The sequence below is a fragment of the Sceloporus occidentalis genome, unplaced genomic scaffold (genome assembly GCF_023333645.1).
Source record: "Sceloporus occidentalis isolate IW3139 unplaced genomic scaffold, rSceOcc1.0.p SCAF_6, whole genome shotgun sequence".
Taxonomy (NCBI): Eukaryota; Metazoa; Chordata; class Lepidosauria; order Squamata; family Phrynosomatidae; genus Sceloporus; species Sceloporus occidentalis.
Window position 1 is genome coordinate 132,412,823 of NW_028316986.1, and position 27,460 is coordinate 132,440,282.

Consider the following 27,460-nt stretch of genomic DNA (forward strand, 5'->3'; position numbering starts at 1 on the left):
GTTTAAATACTTGAAGGGATGTCACGTTGAGGAGGGAGCAAGTTTGTTTTCTGCTGCTCCAGACAACAGGACCCGGAGCAATGGATGCAAGCTACAGGAAAAGAGATTCCACCTCAACATTAAGAGGATCTTCCTGATAGTAACGGCTGTTCCACAGTGGAACACACTCCCTTCACATGTGGTGGGGTCTCCTCCCTTGGAGGTCTTGAAACAGAGCCTGGATGGCCATCTGTCAGGGATGCTTTGATTGAGAGTTCCTGCATGGCAGGGGTTTGGACTGGATGGCCCTTGCAGTCTCTTCCAATTCTATGATTCTACTTCTTTGTTGCTGTTGCTTTGTGCCTTCAAGTAATGTGCAACTTATGGTGAACCAAAAGTGAACCTATCATGGCATGTTGGTTTTTTGTTGTTTTTTTCAAAAAAAGGTTTGCCATTGCCATCCACTGAAGCAGAGAGAGTGTGACTTGCCTAGGCTTACCAAGTGGCTTTACATACCCCAAGCTGGTCTCAAAAGTCATAGGATTCTAAGCCACTGCATCCCTAATAATAATAATAACAATAATGAAACACCTGGGAGATGTCGTACATATGTCTCTGGAAGGCCTTCCCTTTTTGTCATGAGGCCATCCAGTCCCCCTGATCCCGATCCCTGCAAAGCCCTCAAAGCCTTGCTGGCTCCCTCCTTGGCTCGCCTTCAGCACCTTCCCTTGCCTTGCCTTGCCTTGCCTTTCAGCCTCGGCGAAAGGGAGGCATCCAATGGGAGGGCGGCTCTGCTTGTCCCTTCCCCGCCTTTCCAGCGGGCTCTGTCCAATGGGAAGCCAGGAGAGGTGGGGGGAGGCTCCCTCCTGCCCCCTCCTCCCTAGTTAAGGCTCCTGGGCTCCGCCGGTGGCTGGCAGTGGCCGCGGGGAGAGGCAAAGGCAGAGGCGCCCCACGCGTTGCCAGGGCAGGAGGCGCTGTCCAGGGTGCTGAAGGCAAGGCGCTGCTCTCCAAGGTGCTGAAAGACTGTTCCAAGTCCAGCGAGGCAAGAGAGAGCTAGAAAGCATCCCGCAGCCAGCCAGCCTCCCTCTCCCTCCCCAGCCCCACCTTCAGCCGACGATGGAAGAGGAGAAATATTTACCCGAGCTGATGGCCGAGAAAGATAGCCTGGACCCTTCCTTTGTTCATGCCATGCGCCTCTTGGCGGAAGGTAAGGCAGGTTGCCTTGACTGAGCTTGACTGAGATGCCTGCTGGGGATGCTGTGTGCTGTCACCTGGCCTGGGACTGAGAAGAGAAGGGCTTGGAAGGGATGGACCAACCCTCAGGTGGTCAGATTACCCTCCTGTTGGGGGGAAGAAGTGTCTGGAATCTAGAGAAGACAGAGAAGGGGCTGAGACAGAGCAGGCTGCATCAGGGATATGGAGGCAGCAAGTCGGAAAGTGCAGGAGGGAAAGGAAGGGAATGAGTTTTGCCTTGGGTTTCTTCCTCCCTCAGTTCACAGCCTTGGTAGCCTGGAGTGAGAGAAAGAGAAAATCTTCGCCTAGGGCAGTGGAAGGGCTTGAAAGGGATGGAGTGGCCAGGCTTTCTGCTAGCAGCCTTGCTTCAGAAGGCAAGGTGAAGGAAGGGAGAGATGCTGACAGGTTTCTGTAGCAATACTGGGCAGGAAGCAAAGAGGGGTTCGGAAGGGGCTTTCCCAGCAGCCCCGTTTGCAGGTGAACGGCCCACAATTTGCATGTTGGTAAAGGCATTGTATATGGCTGTCCTGGTATTTCAGAGGCAAGTTACTAATCTACAGTAAATCAGATTTAGGGGTCATCTTCCTTTCCTATGTGGGTTTTAGAGGCAACATACACACAAAGACACACACATGTTTAATGTTTAGAAAGGAAGGTTACCCCTAAATCTGGTCTGCTGCAGAGATTTTTGGACCCACTTTTCCAAGAACTCTTCCTGTCTCCTGTACTGAATATTTCCATTTCAAAAACATAATCTAGCCAATGGCACTGACTTATTAAACAATCATAACCATAGCCATCAGGAGTGCTCATTTTCATAAGAAGCTTTTCCTTTCATTAATAAGGAATTCTCTCTTTTATTAAGTGAACTACTTGTTTAGGAGGTAAAGGTTCCAGGGCTTCAGAATTTATTTACGCACCACAAGGATGGATCCACACTCTTTAAACCTTTCCCATCATGAGGTGTTGCTTTTTTAAAAAAGAAAAATGTCTATATTATATGGGAATGGCAAGGTCTGTTACAGTTCATATCACTCTGTTGGCGTCATTACACTCGGCTGTTGTTCTGTATATATTAACTTTGTCAAATGTACTGCTGGGTTTGCCCCCATCTTGCTACAATATGGAACCGAAATGTGTTCACGAAGAGATGATTATGATGGACCTTCTTGCACACATGTCAGGATTGCTGAATTGTTTCTTTGGCAAGTTACTAACCAGAACTTTCCAAGTTGTGCCTTTCTCTGACTGTTTAGTTACATGTCATAGTCTGTATCAGACTCTGAGGCACAGAGCTGCCTTCAGAAGTATCCTCCTTGAATTTATCCTTTGGCCATTTTACTAGTATATCGTTTGTAAAAGATGTTTACATTCTTTTTTTATACTATTCTTTTGCCCCTTTAGAATATTATAATCTAATGTCAGGTATGAACACATTCTGGTAGGTACAGAGCATGATACCGTATGAGCGTAAGACTTGGGAGAGTTTGGGATAAAAAGATTCAAATGCAAATATTTGCATAGAAATCTAGCAGTGTGCCTCTGTGTGTGTGTGTGTGTGTGTGTGTGTGTGTGTGTGAGAGAGAGAGAGAGAGAGAGAGAGAGAGAGGAAACACTAGTACTCCAACTAATCTGAATTATTTCAATAAATAAAAGGAACATTATCTTCAAAATATCCAAGCTGGCATCAAACACACTTTATCTGCTGAATCTTCAGGTCCTTATGAAAGAAAGAGGCATTAATTTGGAGAAACCAGATTGGCAAATGAGTGCTTTCATAGCAAATATGTTTTTTAAAAACAAAGTCTAGACTCCCCCACTTTCCCAAAGGAACATACAGTGTGTGTGTGTGTAATTTGAACTTTTCCCAGCAGGGGGAACTATCTGCTGAGATAGGAAAATCACAAGAAGAGTGAGAGGTGAATTTGCGGTGGAATAAAATTGTGAGGTATTAAAAAAAAAAAAAACCTGTGGTAATTTTAAAACTTGACATAAAAATAAGCCCATACAGGCATATTCGCATCTTGTTTTTCTATTCAAGCTAGAATTCAATTCCAAATGATGCGCAGGTTTTAATAAACTAATAGAGTGTTCCCCCTCCCCTCCTGACTGTAGCTGTAGGTGAGCATATGTGAATATTAAAAAGAGACTAAGGTGAGTTGCCTCAGAAGGCTGGAGTGAATACTAATGTGGGATTCATACCAGTTACCTGGCATTATCCTTCAAAACACCATCTGTCATGGTTTCTGGAGCTGCATTTCAGATTTCTATAAAAAGTGAAATGTCTGAAATGTAAACTTTCCATAAAGTGAGCACACTTAGGGCAGTGAAAAATTACAAACAGAGTGAGGCTAAAAAGCATCTCTTTGGCCTGTCCCTTGAAAGATTACCAACATATTACATCCGTTTATCTGAATGTGCTACAAACAAAAGAATACAGAGCAAGAACACTATATTAACCTTTCAAATAGCATGTCTTACTAGAACTATAATATTAGTATTGACTGTTTGCTATTTATAGATAATAAAAGGAGGCCCTTGATAACTTAGGAAGCCTTCTCACTGCTAATGTATTCAATTAAATGCACAAGTAAAGGCTTGGCATTCATTTCAATGTAATACTGGAGGGGGGTCAAAGCTAGACGAACATATGCAGCACCCTTAGAGGAGTTGTATGAAAATAAATAAAACCAGCAGACAGTTTTTAGATCTATGAAGTCCTCTCTTTTTCTAAGGTTTCTAAAGCTAAGAACATCTTCTTATCCATAATATGCAATTTAGTTTTCTTCTTTAATTTAATTTAACTTTCAGTGAGGTAAGGGACATATGTAAAAACAAAAACAAAAACAAATTAACTTCAGTCTGACGAAGCTATGTTAATGCCACTACTTCCCCCCAAAAAGTGTTTAGGAATATTTTGACAACAATAATAGTTTTGTAAAATGTGAAGATGTCACTCTTTCAAACACAGTATAACTAGCTATAAACTAAGATAATGACTGCATCAAAGAACTAAGTTTCTTTTATTTCTTTAATTTCTTCCAACTAACTGTTTTGAGAGTAAGTTCCCCAGACTTAAATATACTTAGTTTCACATGACCATGTACTGGATTAGGCAGTAATACTAAGTAAATTGGAAGAGGAGATTTAACTGGTTTGGTCTATAATTAAAGGATGCCGTGCTGGTTCCTACTGAAATCAAGTGTACTTTGTCGTGTTAATACTGCGTTCCTATATTGCATGTGCTAGCTTGGGAATTAGACCTATGGAACATGGTGGGATTTAATATAATATGAGGTCACATGTGAACACATATCTGTATGTGTTCATATCCAAAGCATAGGTTTTCATTGATTCCACTGAATCTTCCAGTGGTTTAAAAGGGGCAGATATGCACTAAATGGTTTTGGCTATAGCAATCATACAGCCACACCCAGTATCTAATGCTCTAAAAAGAAGACCAAGGGCCCAAACATACAGGCCAAAATAAAGCTGCTTTGGGTCACTTTGGAGGTATGCTGTTTAAATGACACATGCATCTTAAGAGGCCAGAAGCTGTGCCAAAGCTGCACTTCAGTCCCTAGGACTGGAGCATGGATTTGGTGTGGCTTCCAGCCTCTTAAGATGTAGGCATCATTTAAACAGCATACCTCCAAAGTGACCCGGAGCAGCTTTATTTTGCCCTGTCTGTTCAGGCCCTAAGTTATCTAGAGTCAGTTCTTTCAACGTGGTAGAGATAACGCCATTAAATATTTAATATCCTAGATAAGCAGAAGTAGCTTATAAAATTCCAGGTTCTACAAAGAGAACATCTCCAAACTAATGAAGTTGCATTATGCTGCAACCTGTTATAGCAGGCAGAATAATTACTGGCCCCTTTTCAGTTCATTGTTAACTGAATTAACTGCACAATATATTGCAGTTAACCTTTCTAGCTGGCAGGTAAAAGATCATAGTATGTCATTCCACCAAATGGATTTCAATGGCTGTAAGGATATTTAAGTACACAGCAAGAAGAATGTTTAAACAGGTTTATATGCCATATTTTATTGTTATCGTAACACTTAAGGCTACTATACAGATTTCACATCCTCTTGTACCGGGCCCCGTAGAGGCAATTTTGATGTCATGTCTGAGGGAGTATGAATTAACCAAACTGAAGGGACTGAATCTGAAGATATGAAAGGAAAAATGTGTTTGGTGCTTCATGAAACTGTGGAGCTCAGTGGAATCTGAAACCCTCTCCTATTGTTTGTGGATGTTCGGGGTTTTTTTTTCCATTTCAATTACATATATTTACAAAACAGGAGCAACTTGCAAAGTTATGCAGACTGGACACACACACACACACACACACACACACACACACACACACACAAATAATGTTGTCTCTCCATGGCCACTGTTGAATTCTAATCCTGAATTCTGGATCCAGTGGATTGATACTCTGGAAGAAAGCAATCTGGAGTGTTAAGAAGAATGTGCACAGTATATAGTCTCAATAATAATAATAATAGACAACTCTAAAAAAATAACTCTGAGAGAGAGAGACAGAGAGAGAGAGAGAGAGAGAGAGAGAGCTGTATTTGAGAAGAGACTGGAAGAAGATTCTTGGAAGTGATAGAACTCATGAGGCACAGTTTTAGTGGTGCACCTATGCAATAAATTGAAGAGAGTTTAGATTCTTCCAAACTCAGCAGTCTCAAAGGAAGTGTGTAATGCAAACTAGGAGCTTCAGTTCTGGGACCAAAAATGAATTATTCTAGTGGTTCTTAACCTGTGGTCCATGAACCCCCAGGGGACCACAGTGTTTTCACAGGGAATCTAGGAAGGGTTAAAGACTGCTCAGCCACATGACAGGAGCCAAGGCAAAGGTTGGCTGACTGGCTGAGCCTGAACATTGCCATTCAATCTGCTCCAAATTCAAACTGGCAGGAAGAAGCAGGAAAAATCTTTCCTCTCTCTCTCTGGCATCTTTGAGGGAAGGTTTAATGGATGGTGTGATTGTTAATGATTCAGTGTTTGGGTGGCATTATTATTATTAACGTTATTTATATGGTTTTAAACATTAGGTCTTGGAGGTCTGCAGCAACAAAAGCTATTTAAAGGGGGTCCCTAGTAAAGAAAAGGTGAAGAATATTGGAATATTCTATTCAACTCATGCATTTTCTTCAGCACACCAAAGGGATTTCTCTAGATCATGAGAAGGTATCTACCTAAGGCATCTGCCTTATGGGAAGTTTCATGTTTAAATAAGGCCACTCTTATGTACCTGATGTATACCAGCTTGAGTTTTATTGAAGAAGAATAGGTTAAACATACAATACATAAATACTATGTATTTATGTATTGGTAATGCTGCTGTGTAACTTCCAGCAGTAGTTTGTGATTCAACAAATAGGCTGTGGAATCAAATCCTGCATTTTAAAAGGAATGGGAAGTGGGAATGACTCATCTTCCTTTCTTCATGTTTCCAAGGTGCATTTGGAGTGGAAGGAGATGATTCCCATACAGATATGTGGCTTCTCCTAATATAGGGTGGGCATATGCCCCTGTGCTGTATCAGTGTGATGCCCTTTACAAACCATGGCAGTTTTGTGGCATTTTCTGTAGAAGTTCAAACTCTTTCCATCATGATCTTTCTACAAGTCATCTTTAAAAAAAGAAAAAAGAAACACGACTTCATTAGGATTCACTGAGGTCCAGGAACTAGAGCATGAAGTCATGAAACATGAATCATATTAGTACTCTCAGCTAGATTAGATCGTCTGAATTAATTGTTGAATGATGAGTTAACATGCAAATCCCATTGATCAAGTGAGTCTGTTGCTACTGGTACTACCAGTAGGATTCAGACCCTATTCCTTACAGGGGAAAATAATTTTTGATCCTGGAAAATTCCTTCTAGACTTGAAATGACTAAATATCAGATCCTAAACTATTCTGCTAACCTACCCTTGTCCACTACATATTGTTTTGCCCACTTTATAGAGAACCAAGAGAACATTTTGTGACTCCCTTAATTGAATCTAGCTATGGTCAGAGCAGAATCCTAACCTACAGTTATCTTTGTTAGGCTTTTATTGTATTCATGGTCCAAAACACACTGAAGAAATAATCCAGTTTGAGACCACTTTACCTGCCTGGGCTCAATGCTAGGGAATTCTAGGAACTGTAGTTTTGTGAGATGTTTGCCTTCTCTTTCAGAGAACTCTGGTGCCACAACAAACTACAATTCCCAGGATTCCCTAGCACTGAGCCAGGGCGGTTAAAGTGGTCTGAAACTGGATTCTTTCTGCAGTGTGCTTTGGATTATTATTATATTTTAAACATGTGTTTTATACTGTTCCATCTTGGTGCTTGCAACCAAATTGTTTGTTTAGGGACTTTAGGGGTTTGTTTGTTTTTTGTAGAATAAATTTTTGACAATCCTTTGTTTTACTTTTGTTGTGAGCCACCTTCAGTCCTGTGCTAAGAGAAAAGCAGAGACTAAGGCAAATACATACATACATACATACATGAATGATATTGTGATTATACTGTAGAAATTCTGGAATCATTCAACTGGAATCTAGCAACATCTGGGAAGTTGCAAATATTGTTGGGTTCCAGTTCCTACCAAACTAGCCAGTACTGAGAGATGAGGAAACAGTTCAGTAACACATGAAGGTCCACAGGTTCCATAGTTTTTGTAGATTTTTCAGGCTATGTGGCCATGTTCTAGAAGAGTTTATTGCTGGCATTTTGCCTGCATCTGTGGCTGGGATCTGAGCTGTGTGACCCAGGGTAGGGAGGAGTGATTTCCATGTTTTTCTGTGTATTGTTCTGTTGTTGATGGCAAGGCCTCAGAGTGGGAGGATATGCAAAGAGGATTGCTGTCTTCTTAATTAGTGATCATTGTCTGCTGGGAAAACCCCTGACCCTGAGTGGTTTCTCACTTGCATGGGCTGGGTCTTGATTTTGGTGTTTTTCAGGACTGGTAGCCACATTTTGTTCACGTTAAGGGTTTCCTGTTGAAGTTGTCCCTGTGTTTGTGGATTTCAATGGCTTCCCTGTACATTCTGACCTGATAGTTGTTGGCATGGTCCAGAATTTCAGTGTTTTCAAACAGCATTTTATACCCAGGATGGTTTATAATGTGTTCTGCTACGGCTGATTTTTCTGGCTGACTTAGTCTGCAGCATCTCTCATGTTCCTTGATTCATGTTACCGAACTCTCTTCTATGCTAGCATTCTCTGAAGATGCCAGCCACAGATGCAGGCAAAACATCAGGAATAAACTCTTCTAGAACTAGATAGCCCAGAAAAAAAAACCCACAAAAAACTATGGACGCCCGCCATGAAAGCTTTCAGCTCCACAGGTTCCCTTTTCATGCCTTATCTGACTGATAAAAATATTTTTTTGAAATAAAAAAAGGAAAGGACTTTCTTACTTCCTGAACACATGGTTTCTGGTATGTGGATTCAAAACTAAATCTGATTCAGTGCTAGAGATCTGTGTTCCGAATCAGGTCTGCTCGGCTCATTAATATATACTTCTTCTGGGAATGGAGAGGCTGTGATAAGGTCATTGCATGCAAATTATTTTCAGCTGCAAGGTACACTGTTATGAAGATTGTGCCTTTATGCTATGAGGGAAAGGTTATTGCTTAATCCAGTGACCTACTGCCATTCAAACACTTGCTCTTTATTTGTGGATGGTTATAATTATTTTCAGCCTTGGTTGTAAGAAGGATTTATTAGTTAATATTATCTATGCAGGCTGCAGTAACTAGTATTAATTAACTGTTTCTGCTAATTTTCTTGTGTTTCCATCAGGAAGGAATCTTCCATAACCAAATTTATACTCTATATATATATATATTATTTTTGATTGTTTAAAAAATCAGAAAGCTGGCTGAGATCAATTGCTTAGGGTGGGAGTATTTCCCCCCGCCATGCACGTAATTTATTTGCTTGACAGAAAATCAGAAGGTGATAAAAAAAACTGTTTTGGAATTGACACCAGGAGGTGTGGTTGTTCTCTCTTTGGCAGAATTAATCTGCGGTAGTTTATTCACCCATGCAGATCACTCCCTGGCACTGGTGTCAAAGACTGAAGAATGCCCACACATGTATGCACCTGACCTAGAAAAGCCCTTCCTCTAGCTGAAGTAGTTACTTATATGAGTTATACATAGGTCTTCAGCATCCTGAATCCCTTAGTTCTACTTGTTGTTCTAAATGATCAAATCAAGGGCATCACAGAATGGTAAGAATGAGTAGAGAAATTCTTTCTTAGGCCTTAACTGGTAAACACTTCTAGCAGTGTGCCCTTGGCTAGTTTGTTAAAGCTGACAGATGGAAAGTTTTCTACCAGAGAATGCTAGAACCCTTTTGGGAAGGAACAAAATTCCCACATGTTTGAAGGTCCCAATGTTTCAACTCTGCCTTTTCCATTTGTTTGCTTTTTTTTTTAGTTTTAGGTAGGTGATGATGGGAAAGATCTTTGCTGGAGACCCTGGACAGCTGCAGCTAATCAGAGAAGCACTTGGAGAGAGGACCATCAGACTGAACAGCTTTCTATGTTCTTGCTGCCTTGGCATATTTGTAGACAAGTCTATGGTGCTGTATAGACTGCCCCAAAGGGGCGGGTCTGTGGCGCCCCTTTTATCTCCGGGTTGGGGGCAGGGCAGCCTCACCGGCAGTCCTGCAACCCCAATCCAGTTTTTTCCAGGCCACAGAAAAGAGGTGTCCTTGGGGCTTCATGTCCCTGAACACTCTGGGAGCCACAGCCATGGGACAAAGGGGCTGCCCGCCACCTTTCTCCCTGGCATCGTTCCCGCAGCCGTTTGGTTGCTGCAGGAACGATGCAGCACCCAAAAGGAGCCATAAGCGGCCTGGGTCAGTGTGGAGACATCACACACGTGCCGCGCCATTTGGATGCGGCGCGTGCATGACGTCATCATGACGGCCCCTGTGTGGATGGGAGGCTGCCATGATGATGTTGCCACAATGTACTAGGGTTGTGGGGTGTGCGGACGCTCTACCCCCGCACAACCCTAGTATGTGGCCAGGCCGGCGCAAAACACCAGTCTGGACCAGGCCTATATTTCTTTCTTAGAAAAGAACAATATGGAAATAGCTTCACTGGCTACTCAACCATTTCAAGGTGCAATTCAAAGTGGTGGTTATTACCTATAAAGCCTTATTTAGCTTAGGTCCAGCATATGTGAAATGATTTCCCCATGTACACCTGCCCAGGTTTTACAACGTGGGAAAGGAAGGCTTTCTGTCCATCCTACCTTCCTCCCCAGATTATGCAGTGAGGGCACAAGTGAGATGTTTCTCACAGGTTGCTCTTAAACTTTTGTGCTTCCTCCCAAGGGAAGCTCCTTTGGGCCTCTCTCTGCTGTCTTTTCACTGACAGGCAAAGACTTTTTTTTCTCAAGCAGGTCTTCAGCCTTTAATTGTTTGGGGTAAATGGATGTGCTATGATATAAAAATAAAGTAGTTTGCCACTGCTTTAATTCATGGTTCCATTCTGTGGAATTCGGATTTATCATTTGGTGGGGCACCAGTGCTCTCTAACAGACCAGGCTGAATATCTCACCAAACTACAAATCCTAGATTTCCACAGGATGGCAGTTAAAGTAGTATCAAATTCCTTTATTTCTGCAGTGTGGCAATAGCCTTTAATTGTTGTAAATAAATGTATTAAATCAATACTTTAATTGGACCAATGGTTAGGTGCAATTCTAAATTATATATCATGCATTTTTGCAGCGAATGCCTTTTAACTTACACGGTACGATGAGACAACCCACACTGAGACAACATCTCCCATTTTGGGAGAAAAGTAGGAAATAAAGCAAATATATGATAGCTAAATAAATAAATAAGCAAATAACTATGTAGAGAGATCATGTAGCACCTTTAATACTAAATGAAAGAAAAAAGTTGGCAGTATAAGTTTTCTTAGACTTAAGTCTACTTCCTCAGAGGCATTTGGCTGAAGATACCTCTGGCTGATAGGCTAAGGTGTACATAAACTATTTTAAGGGTTATCATGCTTTCATAGGAACACAAACACCTTTTGGATGACCATGAAGTCCATCTACTCTAGCACCCTTTGCAGGAAGTCCAGCTAGGCGCCAGTGTTAGGTGGCCTACTGGGAAACAAGCCAGCAGTGAATCACTAGTAAACTGTGATCTACTTGGTGGCATCTGTCAGCAGATATCATGTAACTAGAGCTGTTAAAAGTAACCATTTGATACTACAGCTCCCAAATGTTCTCAGCCCTTATGGCCAGTGGCCAAGCTGGCTAGGAAATTCTGGGACTAGTCCAAAGAAGCAACTTCTCCAAGCTCACGCAAAGTGGGCAAGCAGTTCAAAATTTGACACAGTTGCAAAATCAGAATGGAAGATTTCTTAAATTATTCTTAAATCATTCTTAATCATTCTCAAATTATTGATATACTTTAATCATTAAGTATATTGGTATATATCAGGGATGCGCAACTTCTGGTCCTCCAGAAGTTGTTAGACTACAATTCCCACCATCCTTCACTGTTGTTTGCATTAGCTAACACCGATGGGAGCTGTAGAAGTATATGGTGTGGAGGGGTGCACAAATTGTCTACCTACAGTGAACACTTATTTACTTCTGACACAAAGGTCAAGAAATAATGTGTAATGGTAATTGGTATTTCTGTTAGCTGACAGACTTATCTGACTTCTGTTTCACTACAGTGGTTTTCAAAATTTCTTTCCTTAAAGAATTCTTACCTATAGAATCTAAATGCCTCTAGTACAAGATCTAGAATATACTCTCAGTTTCCATAGCACCCAAGGAAGATGTGAAAAGCTTTGCCATTTGCCCCCAATCAAACAGAGAGTACGCATCCAAGAGCAGGCCAGGTACTATCTTCTGGCTATACAGGGGAGAAGATATTCAGTAAGAATTGGTACACAGTCATTCAGATTGATACACACACACACACACACCATTACTAATCTTTTGATGAAACCTTGACAAGATGGCAAACAAACATAGAATGTTTCAAGTTCTGGACAATAGTGGATTAGGCAATCATTGCCTTTCATTGAACTATTCAAGGGATCTTCTGCATGAACATCTTGGTGTAGAAAATATACTTCCTTCAAAACAATTGATATCAGTTGTATTTCTTCCAAACAATGGAAATAATTGGAGAAAAATGGTGTGGAGGTGGGAAAACCAAGAAGAAGACTGTTATAATTCTAGGGGAAGGTCAGTGTGAAATTAGCACAAAATGTGCATTTGGAAGAAATTGTAGAGTTGGAAAAAGGATCGTGTGCAGCTGGAATAATGGGAGGAAAACTAGGCACAGTGGTTTTATTGCATGTTATTAAGCACTTAAATCAGAGGGACAAGATGCACACAAATTTGCACTTCATTTTTTTTAAAGTTGTCAAAATCATATTAAAACACTTCTGTTGGGCAAAAGCCTCTTTTGTTTTTCTTTTAAAATAAAATAAAGAATCATTAAAAATAAAATAAATATTTTTGCAAGACAAGTAGCACTTTGTTGCATCCTTAGAAATGCCTTTAACATATTCTTGAGTTTTTATTTTGTTTTTGCCTTAGAACTATCTCACATCGTCGGTTGGCTTTTCTTGGAGCAGCGGTGTGTGTGTGGAGAGATTTATGCAGTTATAATATTTTTATTAGAAAATGAAAATCCCCATTGCATGTGCAAAAAGACGAGACACATTCTATTGTGGCGGGTTGAACACCTGGGCTTTGGGCTCTTAAGGTTCATATTTTTAACATGAGGCAGAGTCAAGTATAGATTATTGTTTGTTACACAATGGATACGTACACATTCCCAAAGTATAAAGCTGATCAGAAAAGTTCTTGCTTTCAGAGTTGTGAGGATATCCTACAGTCCCATAGAATTTTCAATTGGTTTGACTGACTACAGCCTTACAATAGTTAGATCTAGCTGTATTCCCAATGGTTTTAATGAACACACACATCTCTGAATGTCAAAGGACTGCAGCTGTTGCACATATGTGGCTTTTTATCTCTTGCATGGATGTGATTCTCCCGGCTCACCATAATGATTTGAGGAATTGCTTGTGTGTTCTGTTGTTATGCTGGAGTGGCATTGTCCCTGTTGGTTTCCCCGCCTTGTCATCCTTGTCTAAAGGAGATTTCAGTCAGAATTTTGCAAAGAAACCCTCAGTGCTGAATAGGGAGAAAGTCAAATAAATGTTGACATCAATTTAGGATTTTTCTTCTCCTCTATTCTCCCTTCCCTGCTCTTTCAATCCCACAATTGTAGCGATAAAGAATGCAAAAAAAAAGGGGGGGCATTAAAGTAATACACTCTACAAAGGAGCATAAAGAGAGAAAAATATGGCAAAAGACACATTTCAGTATGTTTTTGTGTGAGAGTATGCATTATATATATATATATATATATATATATATATATATATATATCCATTCTCTTTTTTGTATGCCATCCCTTGAACTGACGTGATACATGTTGTCAGAGCTACTAGTGGGACACAGAAGGGCATGGAAAGAGGCAAAATGTCCAGGGTGAAGAACGGGCTTTGGTCCCTCAGGAGTTGAAGTGATGCTACAGTGCACTCCTTGGCAAGCAGCATAAATCATAGAGCTTTTCAGCATAGGAAGACTTGACAGATAGAAGTGCACTGAACTGTATAGTACAAGGGAGAACTCTGTTGTATGGGCCATAATGATTTCATTCTAGAATATTTTCCTTGCAGTTACCCTGCAGAAACTTCCATGCATTTAAAATGGCAGTTGAAAGTGTCTTCTGTCACATATGCCACAGCCTCAAAAATGCAAAGAGGAGACTGCTGCCCAAATTGGGAATCACCTTAAAGTTTTATGGAAGCCAAGGGTTATCTTAATGGTTTGCTAGGATTTCCAGTTTTTATGCATTATTACAAAAGCTGGATACTGAAGAAAGTTGATAGGACAAAAATCAACTCATTGGAAATATGGTGCTGGAGAAGAGTTCTATGGATACCGTGGACTGCTTTAAAAAGAAATGAAGGGGTCTTAGAGCAGATCAGGTCTAAACCACAGAAGCCAAGATGACTAAACTGAGACTGTGATACTTTGGACATATCATGAGACAATGTGACTCACTGCAAAAAGAAATAATGCTAGGTAAAGTGGGAGTTTTATAAATAAGTATCATACTATTTCAAGGTAGTAGCATACATTTTTTTTAAAAAAAAATAAAATATAAAACCAGATACTTTTTCTCTCTCAGAATGCTAGATGATCAAATTGAGAAGAAACATGGAAGGACTTTACAATATATAACCAAAGTTCAAAGATGGAAGTCCATTGATATTCCTACACAAAAAGATGGTCTGGGGAACATGATGGAACTTGTGGAAATGGAGAACTAGATAATACTGATCAAAGAGAAATATTTGAATAACTTTAAGAAAGTCTGGGAATTGTTTATACTTATTTATCAAATCCATTGGGGATATGAATCAGCTTCAGGTTTTGTTCAGTAGAATTGGCATAGTGTGGAAGCACAAATGAAATATTATATAAGGGAAGTAAAATGTGATGGCATATATCCATCAGTCAGGGTTAGTCCGTAGTATTTGTTAGTTTTTATTTGGTAGTTTAATTATAATTGTTTGTATTTTTTCTTTTCAATCACATATATATATATATATATATATATATATATATATATATATATATTCTGTTTGTGTTTATGTTTAATAAAAGTATTTAAAAAATTGTACATGATAAATAATCTAAAATACCATAAACAATATGTTTAGTATTGGTTACAAGAGTTTAAAAATACTGTAAATGGTACAAGTTAATAAAACCATTAGACTCCAAAAGCCTTAATAAAAAGCCATGTTTTGGCTTGACCTTGAAATGAATCCAAAGTGTATGAAATAGCTTCACTGGCCATTAGTGCATTTCTGGGCACAACTCAGAGTGCTGGTTATGACTTATAAGGCTTCAGACCAGATTGTCGGAAATATCATAACTCCTTTTATTAACCTGCCAGTCTTAAGATCCTTGGGGTGGGGAGATTCTCTCAGTCCCACCATGGTCACAGGCCTTTTTGGGGGCTGATCCCAGGCTGTGGAATTGTTCTCCATGGAATGCTAGCTGGGTCCCTTTCTGCTTTCCTTTTACATCTAAAGAGGAGATGTTCCATAACTGGAGCACCACAACACACACATACACAAAATGCCTAATAGGAAGTTAGAAAATTCTGGTAAATTCTTCAAAAAGAAACTCAAATGAAGTTCACTTCTTATTGCATTAGCAGGTGTACATAAGACAAGGTTTTATTTGTACCAGCACCCCTGTTATAGGCATTACTCCCTCCCTAAAATGTTTTGAACTGCTTTTAAATAAAATGTTTATCTGTTTTTATCTGTTGTACTCTGGCAAGATGAGAGATGATAGACAAACATTTTAACAAATACATAAACACAGCTATTTACAGTATTAGGGGAGCATACTCTGTGTGTGTGTGTGTGTGCGCGCGCACGCAGGCACACGCTTTCAAGTCACCTATCAACTTATGGTGACTTCATAAATTTCATAGGTTTTTTTAAGGCAAGGAATACTCTGAGGTGGTTTTTCCAGTCCCTTCCTCTGTAATACAGCCTCCTTGTACATGCTTGTTTTTATTTATATATATATATATATATATATATATATATATATATATATATATATGAGAGAGAGAGAGAGAAAATGAGGGATCTCTCAGGAGAGAGAGAAACCAACATTCTGCACAGAACTTCAAAGACAGACCTTTAAGAATTAAGGATTCAGATTTGGGACATGGATGGACAACTCTATCCATTTCACTTTATCCCATATTCATTTTTTAAAGAAACCCCTCAAATTCTTTTCATCTCAAGTATGAAGACATTTGTAACTTATTAAAAGCAAGCTGTAATCAAATCCTTACTAGTCCCTCATAGTGCTACTATTTGTATGAATTATCTGAAATACTTCAGGCTGTCCTTTGGTGACTAGTATCCTTCTCCTTAGGGCTTAAATACCCTAAGGGCACCAGATCCCATCTTATATTGGGAACTAAGCAGGATCAGCCCTGGTAAGTACTTGGATGGGAGACCACCAATGAATTCCAGGGGCTGTAGGCAAAACCACCTCTGAGTATTCCTTGCCTAAGAAAACCCTGTGAAGTTAATGGTGTTGCCCTAAAATGACTGGCGACTTGAAGTACACATACAAACACACACACCCTTCTGCTTATTGCATTCATTTTCCTCAGAAACACACACAGAACAAGCAGTCATGCAAATTGGGAAGTAAGCTCCTAATGCATTTTAATAGTATGATTACTAAGGGAAAATATTCATATGGCTCCATCATGAATTGTTTGACAAAAAGAATAAAGTCACTCTGAGGTTATTGCAGCATGCCACTTTCTGTTGAAGGGTTTTCATGGAGCAGCAACAATAACATGAATATATACCTTTTGATAAAGGAACTATTACAATATATTGGTTCCTTGCCAGTTCTTGAAGCTGGTGTCTGCCTGTCTCTCTGTTTGTGCCTGTGTCTGCTGCTGCATTTTGCAGCTGTTCATCAGCTTCTGTTTGCATGCATTTTATTGATCTTGCACTTTCAGGATGAGTTTATTTATTCATCAAAACTATCCTGTTCAAAATACAGTACTGGTTTTCAAAAGGGGATTGTTCATCCGTCCTTATTTTTGAGAGGTACTTCAACAGTTAGAATTAGAATTATCATTGCACATCATTAGTTAAGCAAAGTAAAGAACAATTCAGAGACAATAAGGTTGTCTGCCTCTCAGTATTGTAGGAGTAAAAGAGTGTATGAGGACTTGGGAGAGGGTGGATTTTTAAAAAAAAATCCAGTGTGAGAGAAGATGAAACTCACGGATTGAAACATTATGGATTTCCCAGAAAATACAGCTCCCATCTGGTAAATATGGACACATTCCCAACCACCCCTGAAAATTTCCTATTGCAAACATATTTCAAGAAGCAGATCCCTCACAGTCCCACCTTTCATCCTGTGTGGTTTTTTTTTCTTTGCTCTGGCTAGGAGCCATTGATGTTATTAGCAAGTGGGTGTCAGGTCTAGTTTAAAATATCCTTTAAATCTTGTCATTAGGATTGGGTTCAATGGCAGATAAATTTCAGTTTTCAGTGTGGCATGGAAGCCACATTATGTGGATGTGCATGTCTATACAGACCAAATATTAAAAGTTCAGTTTGCTAGATTATGAATTCTTCAGGTGAGGCTTTGTAAAAGTGACTAGTTTCAATTCCACTCTTTGTGGGGCCAGGAAGGCCCCAAAACATGGTGAGACTGCCCCTGTCCCCTAGAGGTCATTTGAGAACAGAACAGTTGCTTTTTTGTGTGTACAAGAGGAGCAAGGGAGTTAATGCTTCCCCCCAAGTTAGCCACAGTTGCCCACCCTAGAGACTTACATGCTGGTGGTGTCGTTCTGTGCCTTCAAATCAACTCCAATATAGGGTGACCCTATTCTATGGTTTGCCTGACAAGATTTATTCAAAAGAGGTGTGCTTATTCAGCAGCTTTTCAAAAATGGGAGCTTGCTGTTTAGGAAAAGTGGCAGGATAAGTGCGGCTGGGATCCGGGCTGCATATGGGTTGTACCCACCTGGTTGTGGTTGCATGCAATAACATCTATGTTTGACTTTTCAGTCCTGTATCTATCCTGGTGGGATTCTGGGTGGGATAACTTCCTTGGTTTTTAGAGAGAGTTTAGGCTTGATTTGCTCCAGGACCCATTTGTTAGTCCACAGTGTCCATAGACCTTTCCTCCAGCACCACATTTTTACACTTTCTAAGTTGACTTTCCTCAATAGTCATTTCAAGTCTTTGCTATTTTCTGCTTGTAGTATGGTGTCATCTGCATATCTTATTTTGTTGCCAATTTTCTGCCAATATTCATGCTTTATTCCTCCAAATCCAATCCTCCAAAATTATATTATAATTTTGTATATAGGCAAGGTGATAAAGTTCAGGCTTATCTGACCCCCTTGTCAATTGGAAACCGTTCTTTTCCTCCTATTCTCTCCTGACAGTGGCCTCTTGTCATGGATATAAGATGAAGCTAATGTGATAGCAAATAACACCGTCACCTCAGTGCACTTAGAAATGTGTAGACATAAACCCATACAAAACCCACACAAAAATGCTAGTAGGATTCTGTCAGATGCAACAAAAAGAGAAAGCAATAAACATTCACTTCTGTAGTTATGGTATACTTATACTTTATGCCCAGAGATGGTTTTGTGCTACCAGACCCCCTCCACTTTTGCAAAGTGGGGTAGACTGCTTAAGCTGACCCCCTTACATAATAAAGCCCATATGTACCCATTGCAAGCTGCCCCTGATGTTTGGCAAAACTGTCAAGCACTGAAGGAAATATTGTACAGGGGATGGAATAGATGGGGGGGGGAAGAATAAAAGAAAATCATATGCCCCTGAGTTTCAAGAGCAGAAGCACTCTACTAAGTTATTCTGCTGAGGAAGTCCACTAAGGCCAAACCACCATGGGACTCATCATGAGATCCTAAGATGAGTAAAAGTTAAGCAGAAATGATGGTTGGTATTTTACACTGGCCACTAAATAGTATCTCCTGGCTCAACCCCTCAAAACCTATTTTACCATGCATCAGCTACACTGAGAAAAGGAAGGTCCATTCCACTGGTGACTAGGGTGCAGGTGGATGATATTTCAATCACCCAAGTGAGATTATAGTGACAAGAACAGAGACCCCTCTCATGATTCCTTGCCATAGCCTTGCTTGCTGGCAGGAAGGTTTTCAAACATTATCCACCCACATCCTGAGTACCAGTAGTATGGACATCATTCTCTCGATGTGGCTGATGCCCAGTAAATTAGCTTTGAAAGGGCAGTTACGATTGTGGAAATAGAGACACATTTGTGACTATGCAGGAATCATAAATATGGATCACTTAGAGATGCATAACTGTTGGTTTCATATTGCTAACTGTGATACTGAGTAACACCCAAAGTTTTCAACATAGTTTGTTGGCAGTTATTTCTTGCATTTCACGATGAATGAATCATGAGAAAAGTGTGTGTGTGTGTGTGTAAGAGAGATTGAGAGAGGTTGAGAGAGAGAGAGAGCGCACATGTGGCCCTCTGAATCACTATCACTTATGAGACAGAATGCAACCCTTCACTTTGAAATAATAAACATGAGCAATCTGAACTACATAAAATGGTTACAAACAACAGAGGATTAACTAGTTTTCTGCTAAAATGGGGACATTGTAAAAGAATTTCATTTTCCTACCAGTAACCAGATTTTGGAAATATACGCCATTCTTTTCCGCAGGATCCCTACTTCTAAGGAGTCTGTTTGGCATTGCTTTCATAACCATTTTTAGCATTAACTAAAGAATCGGCATCCTGCAGTGAGAGAAGAAAGAGACGCCTAATTAAAGAAAACAAAGAAAAATCAGCTTGCATTACACCCCGTGGCCCTGGATTTGCTGTGACTGTAGATGCATGCTGAAGCACAGAAAATTTTAGAACTGGAGATGGGAAGTAATTAAAAATTAGCAGCCCGCTCAGCTGTTTCTTCCTCCTCTTATTCCAATCATCCATCCCCTTATTTCTCTAGTCCTTTTGCTCATTCTGGGTGATATCTCATTAACAAATTGTAATAAGCATCCATAAAGAAACACAGTGAGAAAATGGGAGTGGCAAAGTAAATGCGGTGAAGAGAAAACAAGAGAGCAATGGAGTGGCAGAGAGAGATGAGGGAGAAGGGTCTGGTGCCATGGCAAATGGAACAGAGATTATGAGCAAGAGGTCTAAATGAAAATCAAATGGAAAAGTGAAGGAGGTTATAAAAATGCAAATTTAAGTTGGGTGAGTGGGTGGGTAGGAAGTTCACTTGGTCCTAATGTGAAAAAACTGCAAAAAGATGAGACATTTGAACCTCTCTGTTATGTTTTTTTTTAATTAATAGGCAGCTGTAGAAGATGGTGATCCATTTTTGTTAATTAAATATAATAGATTAAAACTGCTGCCAATAGGAATTTAAATGACCTGCCAGTTATTTTTAAAAAAATTCAAAGGATGGAATCAGGTTTCTTTTAACATTTCTAACCTTTGGCAGAAGCTACAACTGTAAATAATTTCTATTGCTAAGGCACTAACCTATTTGGCACAGTGTGTGTTTCATGCATGCATATATCTCAGGGAAAAAATAATAATCACAACTGCAATTTCTGTCAGACAGATGCTGTCAAAGATATACAAATCAGAGTGGAAATTATAGCCCCTTTGAAACATTGTGATTAGTCTGGTGACATTAAGTGCTTTTGAGCTTTCTATTTTAAGAGGTAAAAGTAAATTACTTTTTTTCTTTAAATTCCTTTAATGTGTAAATTAAAGGTTCTTAATCCTTCTTTATTTAGCTATTAGTTATATACCTTCAGGTCTCTTTATGAAAAATGAAGCCTTTCATAACTGCACAGAAATCCATTGGCCTGATGAACAGTGAACTCAGAAATGTGCACTTCCTACCTCTTGACTGTATTGCACTCAGTTTCCATTTACGTTTTTCCTTCTGTGTTCTCACAGGGCTTGGAAAAGTTCCCCTTTATGTCTACATGCTTGCTGGAGTCCAAAACAAGAAACATTTTAAGCTCTGCATTTTCTAGTGTTCTTTAGTCAGACCTAATCTTACCATTAGCCTATTGTTGTTGCTGCTATGTGCCTTCAAGTTGTTTCTGACTTATGGCGACCCAAAGACATGGAGTTTTCTTGGCAAGATTTGTTCTGCAGACACCAAAGCATGTGTTGGTTAGAAGGAGCAGTCGGGTTAGGGCAGTATTCTGGGTGCAGCTCAGTTTTTTCTGCACTCCCAACCTAGGTAGCTGTTCTCAAGTGTAGTAAGGGAACTGTCCCTTGGCAATGCTGAAGGAAGACTTAATGATCATTATGGTCTGTTTAGAGTGAAATGGAAGATTCCCATGCACTTTTTATTTACTACACATTGTAGGGAACTTCCAGTTTATACTGTATAACCTTTTCATGCACAATAGTAGATTCTTTTAGTAGCATAAACTAGAACCCATGCACAAGAGATGTTAGGGAATGTGTATAGAATATTGCCTTATACCAGGTCAGAACATGTCCCTAGCCTGGTGTCATCTACTACAACTGGTAGTAGCCCTCTATGGAAAGGGAGCATCTCTTTCTATCACTTGCTACCCAGGCCTTTTAAATGGAGATACTAGAGACTGAACTTGAGACTTTTGCCAATCAAATTTGCTTTATTGCTATTATCTTTCTCATATTCTCCTCAATAAAGAGGTCATAGGCTTACTTCATCCTGTTCTCCCTTTGCTTTTTGACTACCCCATCTGGGCCTGTAATTCTCCTGTCATTGGGGATGGGTAAGAATTTAATTCAATCCTTTTTCATACCAGCATTTGCAAATTGGGTTGTAAGACTCTCACACACTTGGGATTTTAAAAATAGTCTATGTATGGAGGACAGTTGTAGAAAACATGGGTCCTTGTCATCTAAATATCACTTGTGGTTTGGCAGCATTTATTTTCCCACTAGCTTGGGCCAATATGCCCTTTCTTAAACAAGGACACCTTGGCCACAGTATCATCTAGTACCATGTAAGCCAGAGGTGGACAACTTTAGAATTGTGAGGGCCATTCTCCACACTACCCCTCCCAGACCTGGCCCAGGCCAGATTGGCCCCTTCTAGCAGAACCAGAACTAACAGGAACTTCACTTCTGCTCCCCATACCAATCATTTTTAAAATTGTGGTTTTTTTCAGTTAAAGCAAAGTATGGGATATATCTCAAGGTGTTTCTGGAAATTATCCTGGGGAGGGGGGCAATGAGGGGCCATAGTGGGGCTGCAGAAACTGCTTATGTGCAGCAAAAGCCTACAAGCAACCAGAATGGGACAGCAAAAACAGCTTACATGTAGTCTACAGTAGGGATGGAAATAATATTTGAATAACAGATAAAAATGACTCTTGAACAGGTGAGAATATTCACAGTTTAGATCTTATTCTGTATGAAAAACATGCTTGGTATGTTCCCCAAAATACAGCGCTGTCTGCACAGAATGATAGATTCCTACAGGTGTGGTGGGCTTTCTTCCTCAAAATAAATTATGGGCTGCAAATATTACCAAAGAACTACAGTTTTCAAGGACTTTCTCTCAGAGGGTCATGCTATTCCCACTGCAGACTAAGTTTAGTCACTGTAACAAATTCTGTCCTTGTATGAGGTGCCATTGATTCAGAGCCTTTAACAGGCTCGGAATAAGAGGGATGCTCCTATGTGAAATAATCCTATCAAAAGTGATAGCTTTAAGTCTTTAAATCCTGAGATAGCTTCAGGCCTAGGTACCTAAAAGACCTAGCTTCCCTGTTCTTTAAAATCTTCTCAGGAGATCATTCTACCTGATGTGCAGCTAGCAAGAACAGTGTTTGTGCAGTGGTTGCCACTCCATTTTGGAACAAGTTCCTCAAACAGATTGAGGCGACAGCTTCATTGATGATCTTTAAAGATTTTTAAAACCATCTTTTCCGCAAGGTTTTGAATTAATTCATTACATTTGTAATGTAGTTTTATCATTTGTGGATTTAAATTTTTGTGGCTTTGCTGATGGCCTATTTTATCATAAAAGCCTAGGACATTAAAATTTTTGTGCTAAATCTAATTGTTACTCCCAACTTGATTGGACACACTGAATCAATAGGAGCTTGGTAAGTCAATACTGACATGTGTTCCATTCATTCAGCATGTCTTCTCTTGTATGGGCAATTAACAGACAAACAATGTGATGTAGCCTTAAATTTACAGTTCCTCAAGTACTGCTGCAGATAGATAGCTACTAAACAGCATTGCATAAGTAAATAAAAAAGAATCAGATGAGCAAAGAAAAAGAGAAATGATGAAGTGATATATAGTATCAAAACAATACAACCAATGCAATAAATTGGATGCACTAACCAATAATGTTTTTAAAAAGAAATTAACACAAAATAAGCTAAGCAGTTTTGTCTGAATCCTTCTATATTTATGCAGATGAGTCTCATTGGACCAAAACTTCTACAAATCCACAAGATGATTTTTCCCCTTAATAAGAATTTACATTTTATATAGGCACTCAAAGAAACCAGAGTAAAAGGAACGTATTAGTTTAAAATTATAAACAACCCATAGAAACTGAGCCATAGAGCAATCTAGCTGAAAATGAAATCTTTTCTCCTAGCCATATGTTCCTAGTTTTGGCCTTATCTTTCAGATACATCTTTCAGTATGAGAATGAAAACTGCATGAGGTAGGATCAGATCAACATGAAGGTGTGGTGAAGCAGAGACTGTGCGAACAGGCCCTGGTCTCAAGATACTCTATTTAATTTCAGAGCTGTCTCCCAGAGGAAGCTGCCCTGACAATTTTATTCATATACACACTTTTATTTTATTCAATATCAAAATAATTTCATCCATTGTAAATTTGTTTTCATATTTCCTCATATTTCATAAAGGAAATGGAGACTGCTGCAGATACAAATACAGAGAACTGTGTATAATTAAAAGGATCCCTTTCAAAATATTTCTTCCGACTCAACCAGCAGCGAACCAAAACATAGCACCTAGTACATTTTCCCAAAAATGAAGAATGTATCCATTAAGCAAAGAGTGGAAATGAGGGAAACAATTAAAGGCAATTAAAATATATGTATTGCTTTCATTTCCCACTTGTTCAAAACACATTTATTATCTTCCCTACCCCCTCTACTCAGATATCAAATCTAGGAATTATTGAATGAGTAAATTGGGATTACTGGTAGGCAGCTACAAATTTACAATAAAAGTGACAGCAGACAAAACATCATAAAGCTAAAGTACACTGCTGTGTGCTCAGAAGCAGGTCATGAGGGGAAACATGATGCTATAATATAAAGCCATCTGAATAATATTGATCGCAATGAAGATACATCACCCATTATTAAATTTACTTTTGCAATGTCTGTCAGATCCCGTATTCTTCATGGCCAAATTTATTACCTCAGTATTTCTCTGAACTGCTATACAAAATGGACTGTGTCAGTCTCTTTAGGTTTGGACTGGAAAGAAGAAATTCAAAAAGAAAACATACATGGAACTCAAAGAGAGTATGCTGCATCAGTTTAGGGCAGGGGTGCAGAACATGTTGCCAATTGGATCTCCCACAATCCTCCCCACTGCCTATGTTGGTTAGGGATATTGGCCATTCCATTTCAATAATGTCTGGAAAGCCACATGTCTGCCACTCCTGGGTTAGGAAAATAACATGTCACCTTTATGCCCAGGTATAAATTGGGGCCACCATTTAAAATTCCTCCAGTGTCTTTGAGCAATGTTACATTGGGAGGCATTGTGGGAAATTTCAATGGCAGCTTGTTGAAACTTGACATTGATCCCACAGCCCAATGCCACTGCAGGGGGAAGACCACCAGAATTCTCCAATAGGAGGCAATCCACCAGATGGTACTAAAAAAATGACAATTTAATGATTTAATAATTTAATAATGGACATTTCAGTTATTAAAACATTAAAAATCCCATGTATTGGATGTCAAAATGTAAGCAATTTTTTTATTAGCAGGCAAGATGTGACTGAGTATTTCTCTCCTAGTTGCAATTAATAATCCCCAATAACATTTTTAGAAAGGGGGGGAAACAACAACCAAGACCATATTATCATTTGAGATTATCGTTACCATGTAACAGAGGGTACAGACAGGCCAAAGTAAAGCTGCTTTGGGTCACTTTGGAGATATGCTGTTTAAATGACGCATGCATCCTAAGACGCCAGAAACCATGCCAAAGCCACGCTCCAGTCCTAAGGAATGGAGTGCAGCTTTGGTGCAGCTTCTGGCCTCTTAAGATGTGTGTGTCATTTAAACAGCATACCTCAGAAGTGACCTGAAGCAGCTTTATTTTGGCCTGCCTGTACAGGCCCAGAGTCATAGTTATCATTATATTACTAATACAGAGATATGAATCAGACCTATAGCTAGAAATATATTTATTCAAAGCAGGGTTCCCCCCCCCCCCAAAAAAAAAAATACCAATAAGCTGCCTGCAACCAGCATTTGGACAAAACTATAAAAATATGTGAGACAAAATATGCTTTACAAAAAGCTTCTTCTGACTGTTATACAAACTAGAAAGAAAATACATTTTTGACCCTGTCATCTGGAGCACCTGATTTCAGACACATACCCAGCTATGATCAAATCTACCATGAAGTACATAATTGCACAGTCTATTTTCAATATCTGTGCATAAACATAAGATGATTTTGCAGTGCTGCAGCAGGGTTTATGATACTATGCAAGAGTACTTAGGAAGCTTTCCTGACATGCTTTGGAATAATTAAGGGGTCTGTGAGTGGATATACTGGAACATTTCAAACAAGGCTTCAATAAGCTACAGTTGATCTACAATATGGAACATGTTTGTTTAAAAAGTGACTTTTTTTTTCATTTTAAATGTCTATGTTTTGGCTCTGCCAAAGCCATAGAGAGAAGCCCTGAATTACTCAGAGTCCCACTTAAAATAGGTTTACACACACACACACACACACACACACAATCACTCACTCACTCACTCACTCACTCACTCACTCACTCACTCACTTATTTTGGATTCATGTATAATAGAAAAGGAAAACTTTGTTTATTGGGCTTGTTCCATGTTTATTCCCCACGCTATGCTACATCCACATTTCTCCTGTTAGAGACTTGGGAGTTACTTAAAGATTTTGTAAAAACATCTGAAGAAGTCTACAGAGATACCTTTGAGACAAAGAAGTCACAAGTGTGTTCCAAATCTATCTCTCTATAATAAACAAAACCATGCACTAAAGTGGCTGGCAATACTAGAATAAATATACAGACAGCGAAGAAAAGGGTCGTCAAAGAGATTGTTCCCCAAATATAATTGAGATTCACTTTTTCCCATATGGGAGACTAAACTCTTCTTGTTTGCATCTGGTACTGGCATCACAATAAATTCAGATCCTAGATTTCATATGATGTTTTACTTGACCATTGTTACCTTAATGGTCTCCACATTCCTTCTCTGGTGCTTTTCAGATATTTAAATGGATCTGATGTACAAAATGAGCCATAAATAGCATGCAAGGATAGGCTTATTGCATTATAAACGTAACACAAGAGGCAGCGAGATAAAACCAGTTTTTTCCTTACCTCTCCACATGCCCTTGAGATGGTCTTAAAAGTGTGCCTTTTGTCACACTGGAAAAACCTATTTGGCAAAACACACACTTTTATGACTGTATCCCGCTGGAAGGAGAACAGAAGTGCTATGACATTACGCAGAGAGGTAAACTCGATGCCTCTCATCTTACTTTTGTAATGTTCTAAGGTTTAGATCCAATAATGTGATAAGGCTGCCAGTCTTGGTTTCACTAAATTTCTCCAAATTCCATCTGCATTTTCTTCCTGTCCATTTTTCATACTTTATTTCAAGACTTTGCAGCACACATGTCAGCATGATCAAGGCAAGTTGCACATTTTCTCACAAGTATTGGGAAAAGCAGAAAAGTTACTTTCCAACAGCATTCCATTTCACCGCTACTCTATATTTAAGGTAGTCCCCAGCCAGTGTTTCCATGGGTAAGAACTAGTGCCATGAGTGGGGAAAATGTACATGCTGAAACTCAATTGATAAGTTACATGTGCAGCCCATACCAAGGGGTTTCACAAACAAGTCAAGGTGTCCACATGCAGAGTCACAATGAGCAATGCAGCATGTTTTTATTTTATTGGCCGTGCTGTCATTTCTTGAAGCTTTTTAAGTAGGTACCTACCAACGACTAGCTTCTGTTCAGTCAATCATCAGAAGTGCAATATGGCTTTGAGTCTGGCAATGAATTGGGCATCTGCTACTGATTTTGAGAAATGGTAGCAATGTGGTAGCTACCCAAAAGCTTTCCAATTGGTTTCCATTAGTGCTGAAAGAGACTTAGGTCCCTAATGTCCATCTGTGGGGAAGTCAGAGACATAGCTGTGTCATTCTGGAATATCAGTATGGAATTCATTTGAGTTGTGGAGCTGGAGAAGAGTCTGAGGATACTGTGGACCTCTAAAAAGACTAATGGGTGGGTCCTAGAGTAGATGAGGCCCAAGC

General features: G+C 39.5%; 1 protein-coding gene across 5 annotated transcripts in view; it reads left to right on the forward strand.

Moving 5' to 3' along the window:
• Window positions 1-910: 910 nt before the first annotated feature.
• Window positions 911-27,460, forward strand: part of KHDRBS2 (KH RNA binding domain containing, signal transduction associated 2) — a 449,732-nt gene continuing 423,182 nt past the window's right edge. For all 5 annotated transcript variants that reach the window (XR_016281791.1, XR_016281789.1, XR_016281790.1 and 2 more), the window contains exon 1: window positions 911-1,186. Coding sequence is in view for 2 of the 5 variants with exons in the window: in XM_089531004.1 (XP_089387130.1) it covers window positions 1,096-1,186 (91 nt within the window). In the remaining 3 variants the exon portion in view is untranslated. The remainder of the gene's footprint in view (window positions 1,187-27,460) is intronic.